Here is a 19,164-nt window from a genome sequence, read left to right as displayed (position 1 = left end):
GTGGCCATTTGATTAATTCATTTGGCACAACGCTGTGGAAAGCAGGGCCTTTTCCTGTGCTTACTGTTCTATGTTCTATCGTAAACTTAGAACATTGGCAGGAGGAGTTTCATCCTGTCAATTATTTGTTCCCTATTTCGAACTGATCGATATCTTCTGTTAGCAAAGACTAATCGCAACAACCCTCCACCATTATCCTTTTTCTTATTCTGAATTTCAGCCTCCTTTGAACTGGGTTCTAACCTTTTTGGAAGAATTTCACGTGATGGACCTTGTCAAAGTCCCTGTAGGTTATGTCAACTTCTATCCTTATCAGTACATTTTGTTACCATTTTAAAGACTCACATCAACTGGTCAGACATCTCTTGCTGAAAAAAAAAAGTGCTGATTTTCACTGATACTTTTCATGTCTTTGGAACCACTGATTAATCCTGTCCTTCAGAATGTTTTCCAATACTTTCCCTGTCACTTATATTAGATTGACTGACCATGGCTACCTGGCTGACCACTGTTGAATAATTGAGCTATGTTTGTTGTCCTCTAGTCATCTGGTACATCAGCTGTGGCCGGTGAAGACTTACAAAGCTCTGCAAGCAATTTTCTCCCTCTCTCCTATGGCAGCCTGGGATACATCTCAGGCACTCAGTTCAAAGTAAATTTGTTATCACAATACATATGTCACCATATACTACCCTGAAATTCATTTTCTAACATACACACATAGTAAATCCAAGAAAAGCAAAAGAATCAATGAAAGACTACAACCAACAGTATGAACAAATGACTAATGTGCAAAAGACAACAAACCATACAAATACAAGCGAGAGAACAATAATAATAATATACCCATACTAACATATTCGTTTGGCATAATAGCTTGGTCAGAAGCCGATCTGGAAAAATTATAAAGGTGACAAATTTTAGAAAACTCTATGTACACTCAAACACACTTAGGTTAACAATATCTAGGATATTTGGAGGAAGAGGAATAACAGACAAAAAAAATTCACAACAGTCAAATAAATCTTCAAAGAATGTATTTTCATCAATGAAGACAGGATATGGCACTCCATATGAGCAGATGCAATTCTGATACGAAGTACACACCACTTAACTTAAAACACAGCCCAGAAAATTGATGAAATTATCAGTACAGAAGAAAAAGTTAACCAATGGAAGAGAATAACCCACCATGAAAGACATCCCCATGATCTGAGCAGACTAGATGTTGGCAAGGAAGTGTCGAACGTCTGGCTCAGAGTTGGAGACCTTTTCCCAGGAACAGGAGTTCCTTGTGGTAATACAGGACCAGATGGTTAACACAAAAAAAAATTATCTAAAATGCATAATAAACTACCAACAAATTCAAGACGATAAATGCAGAAAATGCTAAGAGAAACCAGAAATAATCCAACACATGACAGGAACCTGCCCCAGTTTAATTCAATCTGATTACTTACACAGGCACAGTCAAATGGCAAACATCACTCACCAAAATCTTGCTTTAAAATACACTCATAAAAGGCACCATGCCTTATTATAAATTCAAGCTTGATCCAGTTTTAGAGTCAGATTCCTACAAATTATTTTATGACCAATCCTTTATTACAGATAAGACAGTCAATAATAACTGGATATGATATTACAGGATAAACCTGCAAGAACAGTTTGTTTAATAGTTATAGACATTCCAAATGTACATAACATACAGAAATCAAAAGTGAAAAATACTAGAAGTATGTTGAATTAGAAGAGGAAATTGAAAGACTGTGGACCAGTACTAATATCTACAACTGGTATCATCCAAAGTCACTACACAACAGCATTAAACAATAAGGCCTTCCCAAAAATTGAGAAGAGTGTGTGTTTGGCAATCCCTGCACCTCAGGTTTTACCAGCTTGAGCTGAGAAAATAAATAAATAATATCAAGAACATAAGATGAAGAGTCCAGAGGCTGTGGGAACAGTTCACTGATGGAGCAATTGAAGTGAAGTGGTACTGGGGTTTTCAGGTGATCTTATTGCAATACATCAAATTCTTGTAAGGTTTGACAGTCTGCGGTGTCTGTACCAGTACTCACTGTCTCACTGCAAGCAAAATGTTGGTCATTTAGATCAGAGATGTTGGCAAATCTGAGGAAAAGTTGAGGGAATTGAGGTGAGGGGGATCTAGTACAGTGGAGGAATTGAGGCCTAGGACTGATTGAATGGTGAGGCAGACCTCAGGGACCTCAGATGGGAGGGTGAAGTTTTGGAATTCCCTTCCTGCGAGTGGAGACTCAATTAATGGAGTGGATTTAAGCACACATTAATAGATTTTGTGTGAATATGGGTATATGGGAAGAATAAAGAAAGGTAGCACTGAAGGGTGTGGGGACAGACGATCCATTCTGCATCCATTTCTTATCGTTAGGGACAGTAGAGGTGGGAGGGTTCGGACAGAAGGAGAGAACTGACAAAGAATGACATACAGAAGGGTAGAGAGCAGGAGATAAGGCAGACAGTGGGAGAGGAGGCATGTGTTGGACACTGAGGATAGTAGAAGACTGAGTAGATGCTGAGATGGAAACGTTTGTGGGCATGTGTGATAGAACTAGAAAATAAATGGCAGGGGTGAGAAGGTGCAGTTACATAGGGAGCCAACAGTCAGGCTGCTCATCTCCTTTTGTGAGCATTCCGTATTTTGATTTCTCTTCAGCACGTTTTGTGGGTCAATGCGGACACCATGAGCAACAGCCACCAGCTGCAGCCTTACACCTCAGTTGGAGAGATCGATCACGTGCATATCCTGTCTGAACACGTGGGGGCCCTGATTCACGGCGAGGAGTACAGCGATGTGACCTTTCTAGTGGAGAAGAAGCGCTTTGCTGCTCATCGCGTGATCCTGGCTGCTCGCTGCCAGTACTTCAGGTGATTGTTATATATCACAGTGTCACACAGACTGTCTTTCCAATGTGCAGTAAGAACATAATTGGATTTTTGGTGACCTTCCCCTTCAACCTCTGGCATGTCGGTTATTTGACAACTTTTCTGAGCATGTTGGTCTTCTGGGTCACCAACATTTCCCTAGAGCCTCGCTGTTGTGACACATTTGAGGTAACTCATTGACCAGTGAGTAACTTCTTTCAGCAAGACCTGATGGGTAGTAACTCAATGAAGAGGTGGATGATGTCAGGTTTTGAAATTGGTGAAGACCTGTTGGCAGAGAACTGGTACTTCTGGAAGGAGAGCAACACTGGAGGCATTTTGACACGATGGGTGGTGCATCTTACTCGTAGATGGACTTTCTTTCTGAGTGGAGTGTTGCTGTGGTGAGGATAAGGAATTATCTCCTTAAATGTCTGCCAGTGATGACATAATCTTTGAACTTGCAAGAATTTCACAGTCCAGTGAAGGGGACTACAGATAAAGGGTGGTTGCTATCAGGAACAGACATGCCTGAATGGGATTAATGTTGGTGTGCTGATGAACACTGGTAAATGGAATCACGTTAGGTGTGCTGGTAAAAATGATTAGTATAGGCATGTTGGTGAATGATAGTAAATGGGAATAGTGGAAGTGTACAGGTGAATACTGGTAAATGTGATTAGTGTAGGTGTGCTGGTGAATGGGAATAGTGTAGGTATGCTCACGAATGATAAATGGGAATAGTGTAAGTGTGCTGGTGAACACTGGTAAATGTGCTTAGTGTGTGTGTGTTGGTGAATGCTGGTAAGTGTGATTAATTGAGGTGTATTGATAAATGGGGTTAGTGTAGATGTTCTGGTAAATGGGATTAGTGTGTGTGTTAGTGAATGCTGGTAAGTGTGATTAGTGTAGTTGTACTGAGTAATGGGATTGATGTTAGTGTGCTGGTGAATGTGATTCATGTAGGCATGCTGGTAAATGGAATTAGTGTGGGTGTGCTGGTGAATATCATTAGTGTAGATGTGTGGGTGATGCTGGTAAATGGAATTAGTGTAAGGGTGTTGGTGAACGCTGGTGAATGTGATTAGTGTAGGTACGCTGGTGAATGGAATTAGTGTAGGTGTGCTGGTAAACAATGGTAAATGGGATTAGTGTTGGTGAATCACATTTGCATTTGTGTGGTGGTAAATGGGATTTGTGTAGGTGGTCTGGTGATTGTTGGTAAATAGGATTAGTATGGGTGTGCTGGTGAACGCTGGTAAATGTAGTTAGTGGAAGTGTACTGGTGAATGCCAATAACTGGGATTTGTGTGGGTGTGCAGCTAAATGTGATTAGTGTAGGATTTCTGGTCAATCCTGGTAAATGGTGTAAGTGTGCTGGTGAATGCTGTTGAATGAGAATAGTGCAGCTGTGCTGGTGAAAACTGGTAAGTGTGATTAGTGTAGAGACATTGGTTAATGGAATTAATATAGGTGTGCTGTGAACACTGGTAGGAGTGGTGAACATGAGTAAATTTGGTTTGTATAGGTGTGCTGGTGAATACTGGTAGGTGTGAACACAAGTAAATGTGGTTAGTGTAGGTATACTGGTGAACTCTTTGAATGAGATTAGTGTAGATGTGCTGGTGAATGCAGCTAAATGTGATAGGTGTAGGTTTGTGGGTGAATGGGATTAGTGTAGGTGTACTGGTGAGTGTTGGTATATTTGATTTCTGTTTATGTGCTGGTGAATGGGATTAATGTAGGTGTGTTCCTGAATACTGCGAGACATGGTGAACGTGGGTAAATATGGTTAGTGCAGGTGTGCTGGTAAATGCTAGTGAATGGGATTAGTGTTGGTATTCTGATGAATGCTGGTGAATAGGCTTTGCGTTGGTGTCCTAGTGAACGCTGTTAAAATGAATTACTGTAGGTGTGCTGGTGAATGCTGTTAAAGGCGATTAGTGTATGTGTGGTGAAGGTGGTAGGTGTGGTAAACACAAGTAAATGTGATTAGTGTCGGTGTGCTGGTGAATGCTTGTGGTGTGGTGAATGAGGTAAAAGTGATTCGTGCAGGAGTGTTGGTGAATGTGATTAGTGCAGGGTAACCTGACCTGTCAAGGGCAGATCCTGTCAGACTATTTTGATTGAATTCTTTGAAGCGATAACAAAGTGTATTAAAGAAGGCAAGATAATATAACTTACATAAACTTCAGTAAAGCTTTTGACAAGGCTCCTCATGGGAGATTAGTTTGAAAGGTAAGGGCTCATGGAATCTGGGGCAAGTTGGTAAACTGGATCCAAAACAGGCTTGGAATAGTAAGTCTAGGGTGATGCCAGGGGGTTTTTACAATCAGATACCTGTGACTAGTTGTGTCCCACAAGGTTTGGTGCTGGGACCCTTGCTATTTGGAATTTACATGAATGACTTGGATGTGGGAGGCATGATCAGTAACTTGGTGGATACACGAAGTGGTGTTTGGTAGTATAGAATGTAGTCTTAGGCCACAGAGATCATTGTTTTGGCGAAATAGGCTGAATTTGATGGAGTTTAATCCAGACAAATGTAAGATGATGGTTTGCAGGAGAACTAATGAGGCTGTAGTAATGTAGATATACACAAAGAATGTTAGGGTCTTAGGAAGTATTAAGAAACAGTAACCTTGCAGTAAAAATGTCTTAGATATTTGAAAACACAAACTACAGGAATTCTGCAGATGCTGGAAATTCAAGCAACACACATCAAAGTTGCTGGTGAACGCAGCAGGCCAGGCAGCATCTGTAGGAAGAGGTGCAGTCGACGTTGCAGGCCGAGACCCTTCGTCAGGACTAACTGAAGGAAGAGTGAGTAAGGGATTTGAAAGTTGGAGGGGGAGATCCAAAATGATAGGAGAAGACAGGAGGGGGAGGGATGGAGCCAAGAGCTGGACAGGTGATTGGCAAAAGGGGATAGGAGAGGATCATGGGTCAGGAGGTCCGGGAAGAAAGACGGGGGGGGGGGGACCCAGAGGCTGGGCAAGAGGTATATTCAGAGGGACAGAGGGAGAAAAAGGAGAGTGAGAGAAAGAATGTGTGCATAAAAATAAGTAACAGGTGGAATATGAGGGGGAGGTGGGGCCTTAGCGGAAGTTAGAGAAGTCGATGTTCATGCCATCAGGTTGGAGGCTACCCAGACGGAATATAAGGTGTTGGATATTCCGTCTGGGTAGCCTCCAACCTGATGGCATGAACATCGACTTCTCTAACTTCTGCTAAGGCCCCACCTCCCCCTCGTACCCCATCTGTTACTTATTTTTATGCACACATTCTTTCTCTCACTCTCCTTTTTCTCCCTCTGTCCCTCTGAATATACCTCTTGCCCAACCTCTGGGTACCCCCCCCCGTCTTTCTTTCTGGACCTCCTGTCCCATGATCCTCTCGTATCCCCTTTTGCCAATCACCTGTCCAGCTCTTGGCTCTATCCCTCCCCCTCCTGTCTTCTCCTATCATTTTGGATCTCCCCCTCCCCCTCCAACTTTCAAATCCCTTACTCACTCTTCCTTCAGTTAGTCCTGACGAAGGGTCTCGGCCTGAAACGTCGACTGCACATCTTCCTGCAGATGCTGCCTGGCCTGCTGCGTTCATCAGCAACTTTGATGTGTGTTGCTTAGATATCTGAAGGTGGCAATGCAGATATAGAACATAGGAAGGTTTATGGGATATTCAGACACCTCTCCCAGGAGTTCCGGGAGTCACCCGCATAATGATGGCAGCTCCCCGATGCCCACAAATTATGTACAATATCCCGGAAATCAATTTTTTAGAGAGGGAGAGGGGAAAAAAAGAAGGAAAATGAATGAATCCTGCTTGGTCCCTCTTTGTGCTAAGTAGACCTATCAGTTTTCTCTGTGAGCGGGCTTTATAGTCGACCTCTCTCCCTCTTCCATATTCCATCAGTTCAGTTACTGCTATCTGTAATGACACTGAAATGATCCAGACAACTGTCGGTGATGAAGTACAAAAGCCTGGCGAAGAAATTCCCAAGGCTGGTGGTGCCAACCTGACTACGCAAGGCTGTCCTATACGGACAGGGCACGTTGGCGTCTTAAAGGGGATTAGAGCAGGGTTTAAGTTGGAGCGAAATTCCAAAATCGTCCGCTAAGACATCTTTAAAAATGCGCTTGCAGCAAGCAAATTCTTTGGGGTTTTTTTCCTGAAACACTTCCACTTACAGGTACATTGAAGCCCACGATGGGCTGGGTTTAAGCATAGCCGTTTTCAGAAGAAAAACCGATTTTAATAAATACCTGGCCCCCACCGAGTTCTCGTCATTAGGACAGCAAACTGTTTACCTGTGCTGTGCACTTTATATGCATTTTGAATTACACTTTATTAAATAATATGGTACTATATTGTTTTATGTGGTGTGCGTGATATATGTATTGTGGCTACACCGTGGTCCGGACAGAGGTTGTTTCGTTTGTGGACAATCAGCCAGATGACAATAAACTTGAACTTGAAGATACAGAACTTCTAAATCACTCATTTAAAATCCCCCATTTCGATTTAAAAATGTAAGTTCTGATCCCGACTATTGCAGGCTGTGTGTGTGTGTGTGGAACAGAGGGTTATGGGCTGAGTGCAGGTCGGTGGGACTAGGTGAGAGTAAGAGCTCAGCATGGACTGGAAGGGCCGAGGTGACCTGTTTCCATGCTGTAATTGTTATATGGTTATATTAACTACGGACGTATATGCAACCGGACGTTGTCCGAATGGATGTTAAGCGGCGCACACCTGTAATAAGGATACACTTTATGCTTAATGTTTACGCCCCAAATGTTGATTGTCCTGAATTTTTTAAGAATCTTTTTACATCTCTTCCTAATTTAAATGATTATATGTTGATTATGGGTGGAGATTTTAACTGTTATTTAAATCCTTTGATGGATAGATCCATGTCCAATCAAGTACTTCCGAGTAAATCAGCTACTCTTATTAACTCTTTTATGACTGACTCTGGAATCTCAGACATTTGGAGATTCTTGGATCCCAACGAGAAAGAGTTCTCATTTTCTTCACATGTATATCATCACTATTCAAGAATTGATTATTTTCTTATTGATTCTCGATTAATTCCACTTGTTATTGCTTGCAAATATGATTCCATTGCTGTTTCTGATCATGCGCTGTTGAAACTATCTATTAAGTCAAGGGATACATCTTCTAGTTCTAGACAATGGCGATTTAATACCACTTTGCTTCAGGATTCGGATTTTGTCAAGTTTATTGAGGAACAGATTAATTTTTTTCTTTACAACAAATTTTACGGAGGGTATTTCCGGCGGGACACTATGGGATACTTTTAAAGCACACATTCGTGGACAAATTATTTCATATACTGCTGGATTAAAAAAGCAGACTAATAATGAAATACTTAAACTGGTTGACAAGATCAAAGAAATTGACAAGAAATATTCTATAGCCCCTGATCAGGAGCTTTACAAAGAGAGAGTTGAACTTCAAATGGAACATGGTCTATTACTATCATCTTTGATTGAAAGGCAATTAACCAAAACTAAGAGTCAATTCTATATACATGGTGATAAAACTGGGAAACTATTGGCTAATCAATTGAAATCGGCTTCAGTTAAGCGACAGATTGTTAAGATTCGTAAACAAGATGGTACTCTGACGGTTGACCATGATGAGATAACTAAATCTTTTCAAGAATTTTATACCTCCCTATATCAATTAGAATTTCTTGATGACTCCATTATAATGCATGAATTCTTAAAGAAATTGAATATTCCAAAATTATCATCCAATGAACGTTTAAAACTAGATATACCTATTACGGTAGAAGAAATAAAAAAAATGCTATTACTTCGATGAACTCAGGTAAAGCACCTGGCCCAGACGGATATACAGTAGAACTTTTTAAGTCTTTCTCTACTACACTGACTCCTTGGCTATGTAGGATTTTTAGGGATGCAGTATCTATAGGTAAATTACTACAACCTTTTTATCGAACTTCTATTTCCCTAATTCTTAAAAAAGATAAGGATCCTACTGAATGTGCATCTTATAGGCCTATATCTTTGTTGAATGTGGATTCTAAGATTTTTTCTAAAATATTGGCAATGAGATTGGAGAATGTATTACCTCAAATTATTTCTGCTGATCAGACTGGATTTATTAAAAATCATTACTCTTTCTTTAATATTAGGAGTTTAGTGAATATTGTTTATACTCCTTCACCCAGAACTCCAGAATGTGTCATTTCATTGGACGCTGAAAGAGCCTCTGACAGAGTTGAGTGGACATATTTGTTTAATACACTTGAGAAATTTAATTTTAGTCCAATATTTATATCTTGGATTAAATTGATGTATCTTACTCCTTTGGCTTCGGTATTTGCTAATAATCAAAGATCTCCCCTTTTTCATTTATTCCGTGGTACTAGGCAGGGTTGCCCTCTTAGTCCACTATTATTCGACATTGCCCTGGAACCGTTAGCTATTGCTATTCGTGACTCTCCTAATATATTTGGTATTACCCGTGGAAATGAGATACATAAATTATCATTATATGCAGATGATTTACTATTATATATTTCTGACCCTGAGAATTCCATTCCGGCAGTATTAACTCTGCTTGCTCAGTTCAGTAGTTTTTCTGGTTACAAACTGAACCTTGGTAAGAATGAACTTTTTCCATTAAATATGCAGGTTCCCATTTAAGATGTTCTCCATTCAGAGTGATTACTGACTATTTTACTTATTTGGGAGTTAAAATTACTAAGAGACATAAGTATTTATTCAAGTTCAACCTTTTACCATTAATTAGTCAGGCTAAACAACTGATTACTAAGTGGTGCCCATTGTCTCTATCACTGATTGGCCGAATCAATGCTATTAAAATGATTATTTTACCTAAATTTTTATATCTATTTCAAGTGATAACAATTTTTATTCCTAAATTATTTTTGATACTATCGATTCTAAAATTTCCTCGTATATATGGCAGAACAAAAACCCCAGGTTAAGTAAAAAAAAATATTTACGGAAGTCCAAGAAAGATGGTGGTTTGGCACTGCCTAATCTTAGATTCTGTTATTGAGCAATTAATATTCGATATTTAATATTTTGGACACAAGATTGGAATATAATTCCAAGTCCACATTGGGTAAACCTTGAAGGCTACTCTGTACAAGGGTTCTCTTTGGCTTCCATTTTAAGAACTTCACTTCCTTTTGTATTATCTAAATTGAATAAACAAATGGTTAATCCAGTAATTAAACATACATTACAAATATGGTTTCAATTTCATAAATTTTTTGTTTTGTTTTGTTATCAAGCCCTATTATATCTAATTTTTTTTCAACCCTCGGTTATGGATCAAGCCTTTTTGATATGAAAAGTGAAAGGTTTAACATGTTTTCGTGACTTATTTCTAGATAACTGGTTAATGTCTTTTGAACAGTTATCTAATAAATTTAATTTGCCCAGATCCTATCTTTTTTTTTAGATATTTACAAATAAGAAACTTCTAAAATACCTTGCTGCCTACCTTCTCGACCTCATACCCTACTGATATCATCAGTAAAATTTTAGGTTTAAATCCCTTTCAGAAGGGATTAATAGCATCTACTTATGATATAATTATGAAATTACAGCCAGGTATATCTGATAAAATTAAAAATGAATGGGAAAGGGAACTTCAACTTTGCCTACCTATAGAGAAATGGGATAAAATTTTTCAATTAGTTAGTTCTTCCTCTGTATTGGCTAAACATGCACTAATACAATTTAAAGTAGTGCATAGGGCCCATATGTCTAAAGATAAATTAGCCCGTTTTTATTCCCATATAAACCCTATTTGTGACAGATGTCACTCTGAGGTGGCTTCTTTAACTCATATATTTTGGTCCTGTCCTCTTTTGGAAAAATTCTGGAAAGATATTTTTGATATTATCTCAACAGTTTTGCGTTTTGATTTACAACTCCATCCTATTACAGCAATTTTTGGTTTGCCAATGGTAGAACATAGATTTTTATCCTCTTCAGCCTGTCGGATGATCGCATTTGTTACTTCAATGGTTTTCCCAAACTATATTATGTTTAAATTTAGAAAATATCAGAAGTGACATTTTTGATCCTTCGGTTAAATTTGAAGAGACTTGGAAACCATTTATTCAAAATTTTCATATGATGTAATTTGACCTTTCCAAATCCTTCTTATTAACTTAAAATATATGAATAGAGGAGCGGAGTTGGCGACATTACTGAACACGTTCGACTTAAGATCATGGTCTAGCCTTGTTTTGTTCCGTTTGCTTTTTTTTGGGGTTTAATATTTAGTTTTTTTTGTTTTTTTGGAGGGTTTTTCTTTGTTTTTTTTTCTTTTGATTTATTTTTTCTCTATGATTATATCAAGAGTTTGGAAGTATTATACTTGTATTATTTGAAATCTTTTTTGTACATGCTTATGAACAATAAGATTATTCCAATCTCTCTGTATCAATATTGTTATTCTGTTTATAATTTTGGAAAATTAATAAAAAGATTTAAAAAGAAAGAACATATTAGGGAGACTAAGCGCAGGGAACGCTGCTCGAGTATTTCACAGTTCTTTTCAGCAGAAAGCCAAAGTCTGACAGGGAAGGTCACTAGAGCTGAGGTGTACTTTACATCTTTCAGCGTTGAACATAACCTGCCGTTCCAGGTGTGTAAGCACACAGGCAAGCTATTCAGGAAAATGTTTCCTGATTCAGAAATAGCAAAAAACTATGCCTGTGCATCAACCAAGACAGCAGCTATTGTGAACATGGCACATTAAGACAGAGTTCAGAAGTCAGCTGTCTCACTTGTGAATCTGATGTCTTGCAAAATTAACAGATTCATTGACACAGACTGCTATGAGGTTGAGACCTCCCTGAAGTGAGTTTTTGCAGGGTGGGATGTCTGGATATTGTCCTTAATTAACTGGGCCATTGAGGACAGAAATAGGGAGGTTATGCTCCAACTTTATAAAATTTCAGCCAGACTTCGGTTGGAGTACAGTGTTGCAATTCTGCTCACCAAGGAAGGATACAGTAGCACTGGAGAGTGTGTAAAGGAGATTAACCAGGATGTTGCCTGGGATGAAGTAGTTCAATTATGAGGAGGAATGGGAGTAGCATGTTTTTCCCCTGGGACCAGAAGAAGTTAAGTGGAGACATGCTGAAGTGTATAAAACTGAGGGGTATAGATGGGTAGACGGCAGGAAGCTTTGATATATATCATAGAACATAGAATAGTGCAGCACAGTACAGGCTCTTCGGCCCACAATGTTGTGCCAACCCTTAAACCCTGCCTCCCATATAACCTCCCACCTTAAATTCTTCCATATACCTGTCTAGTAGTCTCTTAAATTTCACTAGTGTATCTGCCTCCACCACTGACTCAGGCAGCGCATTCCACGCACCAACCACTCTCTAAGTGAAAAAAAAACCTTCCTCTAATATCCCCCTTGAAATTCCCACCCCTTACCTTAAAGCCATGTCCTCTTGTATTGAGCAGTGGTGCCCTGGGGAAGAGGTACTGGCTGTCCACTCTATTTATTCCTCTTAATATCTTGTATGCCTCTATCATGTCTCCTCTCATCCTCCTCCTCTCCAGAGAATAAAGCCCTAGCTCCCTTTATCTCTGATCATGATACGTACTCCCTAAACCAGGCAGGACCCTGGGAAATCTCCTCTGTACCCTTTCCAATGCTTCCACATCCTTCCTATCAGAGGAGGGTAAAACTAGAGGTCATAGGTTTAAGGTAAGGGGGAAGAGATTTAAAGTGGATTTGAGGAGGAGATTCTTCGACCTGAAGGTAGCAAGTGCTTGGAATGTAGAAGTACGTACTCTGGATAGAGTGTTTGAAGCTGAGTTGCTGATAACATTTCGTAAGTGTGTGGATGAGCACTTTAATCATTTGGGCAAAGAAGGCAATGGACCAGGTATGGGTGATGGGTTTAATATTGGAAGGGTATGCAATGGTTACCATGGACAAGTTGGGCCAATTGGCCTGTTTCTATGCTGCATGGATTTCTGAAAATATTTCTGAGGCGTGCTGGTGAAAGCTGGTAAAGGTGATTAGCGTTGTTCTGCTGGTGAACGTTTGGTGAATGCTGGTAAATTTGATTACTGTTTATGTGCTGGTGAATGGGTTTAGTGTAGGTGTGATGGTGAACACTGGTTAATGGGATGTGTGCATTTGTGCTGATAGGTATGGTAAATATGAGTAAATGTGGTTAGTGTAGTGTGTTTTCGTGAATGTGATTAGTGGAGGTGTGCTGGTGAATGGTAGGTGTGATGAACACAGGTAAATGTGATTAGTGTGGTTGTGCTGGTGAACATTGGTAGGTGTGGTGGTAAATGCTAGTGAATGGGATTAGTGTAAGCGCTGGTGAACACTGGTAGGTGTGGCAAAGATGGGTAAATGTGGTTAGGGTAGGTGTGCAGGTGCATGGGATTAGTGTGGGTGTGCTGGTGAATACTGGTGAATAGGATTAGTGTAGATGTGTGCAGGTAAATGGGATTTGTGAAGGTGTGCTGGTGAACGGAAGGTATGATGAATGCGGATAAATGTGATTACTGTAGGTGTCCTAGAGAATGGGATTAGTGTTGGTGTGTTAGTGAATGGGATTAGTGTGGCTGCTGGTGAACCCGAGTAAATGGGATTAGTTTAGGTGTGCTGGTGAACACTGGTAGATGTGGTGAACACGGGTGAATGTGACTTATGTAAGTGTGTTCGTGAATGTGATTGGGGAGATGTGCTGGTGACTGTTGATAGATGTGGTAAACAGATAAATAGGAATAATGTAGGTGTGCTGGTGAGCGCTGGTGAATGGGAATAGTGTAGGTCTGCTGGTGAATGAGATTAGTGTTAGTGTGCTGGTGAGTGCTGTTAAATGGGATTGTGGTAGGCGTGCTGGTGAACACCATGAAATGGGATTAATGGGTGCTGTGGAGAGCTCTGGTATATATGATTATTGTAGGTATGCTGATGAATGCTGGTAGATGTGGTGAACATGGGTGAATGTGATTACTGTAGATGTTCTGTTGAATGGGATTAGTGTTGGTGTGCTGGTGAAAGGGATTAGTGTGGCTGTGCTTGTGAACATGAGTAAATGAGATTAATGTAGAAGTGCTGAAGAATGGGATTGGTGTAGGTGTGCTGGTGAATGCCGGTAAATGAGATTAGTGTTGGTGTGCTGGTTAATGGGATTAGTGTGGCTGTGCTGGTGAATATGAGTAAATGTGATTAGTGTAGGTGTGCCAGTGAATGGGATTAGTGTTGATGTGCTGGTGAATGCCACTAAGTGGGATTAGTGTCGGTGTTGTGAAGGCTGATGGGTGTGGTAAACACGGGTAAATATGATAGATGTAGGTGTGTTGGTGGTTGTAATTAGTTGTAGGTGTGCAGGTAAATGCTGGAAAATTTGATTACAGTGCATGTGCTGGTGAATGGCATTAGTGCAGTTGTGCTGGTGAACACAGCTGAATGGGATTAGTGCAGTTGTGCTGGTGAATGCTGGTAGGTGTGGTGAACATGGGTAAATGATTAGTGTAGATTTGGTGAATGTGATTAGTGGAGGTATGGTGGTAGATATGGTTAACACAGGTAAATGTGATTAGTGTTGGTGTGCTGGTGAATGGGATTTAGAACATAGAAATTTACCGCACATTACAGATCTACTCTAAGAGACTGCCTAGAATTTCCCCAGCGCATAGACGTCTATTTTTCTCAGCGCCATGTACCTCTCTAAGAGGCTTTTAAAAGACCCTATTGTATTTGTTTCCATCACCGCCACCGGCAGTGCATGCCACATACCCACCACTCTCTGTGGCATCCCCTCGGTACCTATTTCTAAGCACCTTAAAACTATGCCCCCTCATGTTAGTCATTTCAGCCCTGGGAAAAAGCCTCTGGCTATCCACACGATCAATGCCCCTCATCATCTTATACAACTCTATCAGTCCTGTTTTACTCTGACTTCATACAGTAAGTGCCTAGTCTGTAGATACTCAAATTAAAAAAGTTTGTGCAGGTGTAGTGATGATGCTGGTGTATGAGATTTTTGTAGGTGTGCTGGTGATCGCTGGTATGTGGTGAACGCAGGAGAATGTGGTTAATGTAGGTGTGTTGGTGAATGCTGTTAAATGAGATTAATGCAGTTGTCCTGGTGACCGCTGGTAGGTGTAATGAACATGGATAAATGTGATTTACGTAAGTGTGTTCGTGAAAGTGATTAGGGAAGATGTGCTCGTGAATGTTGGTAGATGTGATAAACACAGGTAAATGTGATTAGTGGGTGAATAGGATTAGTGTAGATATGCTGGGGAACACCGCTATGTGTAGTGAACACCGCTGTTAGTATCGGTGTACTGGTAAATTTGATTATTGTAGGTGTGCCAGTGAAATCTGGTGAATGGTGTTAGTGTAGGTGTGATAGTGAAGGCCGGTGAATGGTATTAGTGTAGCTGTTTGGTGTAGTGAATGCAGGTAGAAGTGAATACTGTAGTGATTGGTATTCGTGTGAATGGGATTAGTGTAGGTGTGCTGGTGATCGCTGATTAATGTGATTAGGGTCGGTATGTTGGTGATCGTGATTAATGTACGTGTTCTGGTGAACGCTTGTAGTGTGGTGTATGTGGGTAAAAGTAATTCGACTTGGTGTGCCGGTGAATGTGATTAGTGTTGGTGTGCTGGTGAACACCAGAGAATGGGATTAGCGTAGGTGTGACACTGTTGAATATGATTAGTGTAGGTGTGCTGGTGAATATTGAATGTGATTGGTGTAGGTATCTTGGTAAAGCCTGGTAAATGTGATTAGTGTAGTTGTGCTGGGGATTAGGATAGTGTAGGTGTGTTGGTGATCACTGGTAGGTGTGGTGAATGCAGTAGAATGTAGTTACTGTAGGTGTGTTGGTGAATGCTGTTAAATGAGATTAATGCAGTTGTACTGATGAACGCTGAAAGGTGATATGAACATGGATAAATGTGACTTGCATAAGTGTGTTTGTGAGTGATTAGGGAAGGTGTGCTCGTGAATGTTGGTAGATGTGGTAAAAGTAAATGTGATTAGTGCGGGTGTGCTGGTAAATGGATAAATGTAGGTGTGCTGGTGAACGCTAATGGGTGTGGTGAACACAGGTAAATGTGATTAGTGTAGGTGTGCTGGTGAACTGGGTAATTTGATTACTGTAGGTGTGTTGCTGAAAGGGATTAGTGTAGGTATGCTAGCGAATGGTATTAATGTACATGTGCTGGTGAACACTGGTGAATGGGATTTGTGCAGTTCGTGCTGGTGAACGCTGGAAAGTGCGTTTAGAGTAGGTATGTTGGTTAATGGAATTAATATAGGTGTGTATGGGATTAGTGTAGGTGTGCTGGAGAATGGTAAATGTGAATATAGCAGCTGTGCTGGTGAATGCAGGTGAATGGGATTAGTGTAGATGTGCTGGTGAATGGGAATAGTTTGGGTGTTTTGGTAAATACTGGTAAATGTGAGTCGTGTGTGCTGTTGAACAATATTAAATAGATTATAATAGCTGCTGGTGAATAGGATTTGTGCAAGAGTGCTGGATTATGCTGGTGAATGTGATTAGTGTAGGTATGCTGATGAGTGTGATTAGTGTAGGTGTGCTGGGGAATGCAGATAAATGGTATTAGTTTAGGTGTGCTGGTGAAAGCTGGTAGGTGTGGTGCACACAATTAAATATGATTAGTGTCAGTGTGCCAGTAAATGCTGGTAGATGTGGTGAACATGGGTAAATGTGATTAGTGTAGGGCTGCTGGTAAATGTTGGTAAATGTGATTAGTGTGGGTGTGCTTGTGAATAGGATTAGTGTAAGTGTTGAATAAAAGCATTGAATTTGTGCTAGTGAGTGGGATTTGTGTAGGTGTGCTGGTGAATGGGATTAGCATAGGTTTGCTGGTGAATGCTGGTAGGTGTGGTGAACTTGGTTAGATGTGATTAGTCTAGGTGTGTTGGTGAATGGGATTAGTGTAGTGTGTTGGTGAATGCTGGTGGGTGTGAACTTGGGTAAGTGTGATTCATGTAGTTGTGCTGGTGAATATTGTTAAATGTGATTAGTATAGATGTGATGGTGAATGCTGGTAAATGTATTTAATATTGGTGTGCTGTTGGTAGGATAAGTGTAAGTGTGCTGGTGATGGTCAGTGGGAAGTGTTATCTTTGTTTCTGGTTTATGTGACCTATCGAATGGCCAGTTGATGGTCAGTGGGATGTTTCTGGGTGGTGTGACTTATTGAATGCTCAATTGATAGTCGGTGGGAAGTACTAGGTCTGTTTCTGAGTTGTGTGACCTATTGAACATTTCGTTATCTTCCCTCTGCATTGTCCAGTCTTCAGTAATTTAGTGACTGATAATTGCAGTATCTTTTTACTAACCTCATTATTTCTTGATGGACACTGCTAGAATGCAGGTAAAGGACTGACGTGTTCCTCCCACCAGTTACTCATTAACTTTGTTTCTTTTCTCCAACCAAACTGATTCCATATGTGAGCTTTGAACATTGTTCCTCACCTCTGCAGTGACCTTAGCAGAACTGCCCCACCTCCTTTTCCTCTGAAATGTCAAACACAGTTTCCATCATCCTGTAACCATTTCTCTGCAATGGCTGTCATATTATACCCATTTATTTCTGTTTGTGCTGTCAACTCATCTATCTTAGTTTGAATGCGAAATGCAAGTATGAGATCCGAGTGTCAGTTCAAATGAAAAAGGATGAAAAAAATCATCTCGGTGTGTGTAAGTAATGAACATTTGGTAGGTGGAATGTGAAGCCAGTGAGGGATAACAAAGGTGATTTCTGCATAGGGGCAGAGGACATGGTCAGAATGCTGAATGAACACTAGCTCGACATTTTCTGAGGGAGATCAGGAGAAGGGGATGAGGTGGAGATAATGGATGAGGAATTTATTACCAGGAGGTACTAGAGAGGCTGGCTGTGATTAAACACGTCACTGGTCTGATGCACTGGGAGCTGGGTTGGCGATTGCAGATGAGCTTGCTGTAATCTTTAAATCCTGACAGTGTAGGTGTCAGAAGGCTGGATAATGTGTGCAAGACAGACTGCCAACTACATACCGTTCAGGTTAACCCCAAGTTGGGAGACTTCCAGAAGCACATATTAGGAGGAAAGTAATGGGCTCCTGGAACAAGATTAGTTAAGTCCATTCTGGCACACTATTGTTAAAAGTAGCATGAATGGCTCACCTTTATAAAAGGTATTTGACAGAGCCTCCAGTGATTACCATAGACTGATCCTGCCTTGTATGGTACACATTTACCACCCCCACTAATTTCCCTACCACTTTTGCTTAACTGATGGCCTATAATACTCAGCATGGCTTTGTGCTATGTGATTAATTTCATCACACTTTTTTGAAGAGGTGACTAAGTGTGTTGGTGAGGGTAATGTGTTTAATATGATTTATGTGGTTTTCAGTGAGGCCTTTGAGCAGGTCCCATATGGACGACTGGTTGAAAAGGTGAGAGCCCATGGGTCTCAGAGCAATTTGGCAAATTGGATGCACAATTAGTTTGGTGATTGAAGACAGGGTGATGAAAGAGAGCTGTTTCTGTAACTGAAATGCTCTGACCAGTGAGGTACTATGGACATCATTGCCACGGCCTGTACTGATTCTTATTTCATTGATATTTCAGATATGATCCATCAAATATGATTAATAAATTTGCAGATAGCATGAAGATCAGTGAAGTGGTAGATGGTGAGGAGAATAGTCTAGCTGTATATTCATGTTCTTGAGATGGATACATGGAAGAGCAATTGAAGGGCAAATTTAATCTTGAGCTCTTGCATTTTATAAGGGTTATTAAGCTTAGCAAATACATCTAGGACTCTTGGAAGTTCTGACCAATAGAAAGACCTTGATGTTCATGTTGAAGGATCCCTCAAGGGAGAAGCTTTGCTAGGTGAAGTGGTTCAGGAGCATGAATTAAACCTCATTAGCAAGGGCACATAATACAAGGACATTAAGGTTGTCATAGAGACATGCGGTCAGAAACAGTCTGTAGAGATTTGCATGTTCTCCCCGTGACCACGTGGGTTTCCTCCCACAGTCCAAAGACGTCCAGACTAGTAGGTTAATTGGTCATTGTAATTGGATGGCATGACCTCAGTGGTTAACACAAAGTTTTACAGTACCAGCAACTCGGGTTCAAATGCCGCGACTGGCCTGTAAGGAATTTGCACATTCTCCCCGTGACTGCATAG

General features: G+C 40.5%; 1 protein-coding gene across 1 annotated transcript in view; it reads left to right on the top strand.

Annotated features, from left to right (window-relative positions):
- The first annotated feature begins 225 nt into the window (after window positions 1–225).
- The window catches only part of LOC140210789 (BTB/POZ domain-containing protein 9-like), a 216,867-nt gene continuing 197,928 nt past the window's right edge, over window positions 226–19,164 (top strand). Inside the window, exons 1-2 of the mRNA XM_072280073.1 lie at window positions 226–286; window positions 2,699–2,910. Of these exons, the coding sequence (XP_072136174.1) occupies window positions 266–286; window positions 2,699–2,910 (233 nt within the window). The 5' untranslated portion in view covers window positions 226–265. The remainder of the gene's footprint in view (window positions 287–2,698; window positions 2,911–19,164) is intronic.

The sequence above is a fragment of the Mobula birostris genome, chromosome 2 (genome assembly GCF_030028105.1).
Source record: "Mobula birostris isolate sMobBir1 chromosome 2, sMobBir1.hap1, whole genome shotgun sequence".
Taxonomy (NCBI): Eukaryota; Metazoa; Chordata; class Chondrichthyes; order Myliobatiformes; family Myliobatidae; genus Mobula; species Mobula birostris.
The sequence above is the reverse complement of the archived record's forward strand: the minus strand, read 5'-3'. Positions and strand labels throughout refer to the sequence as shown.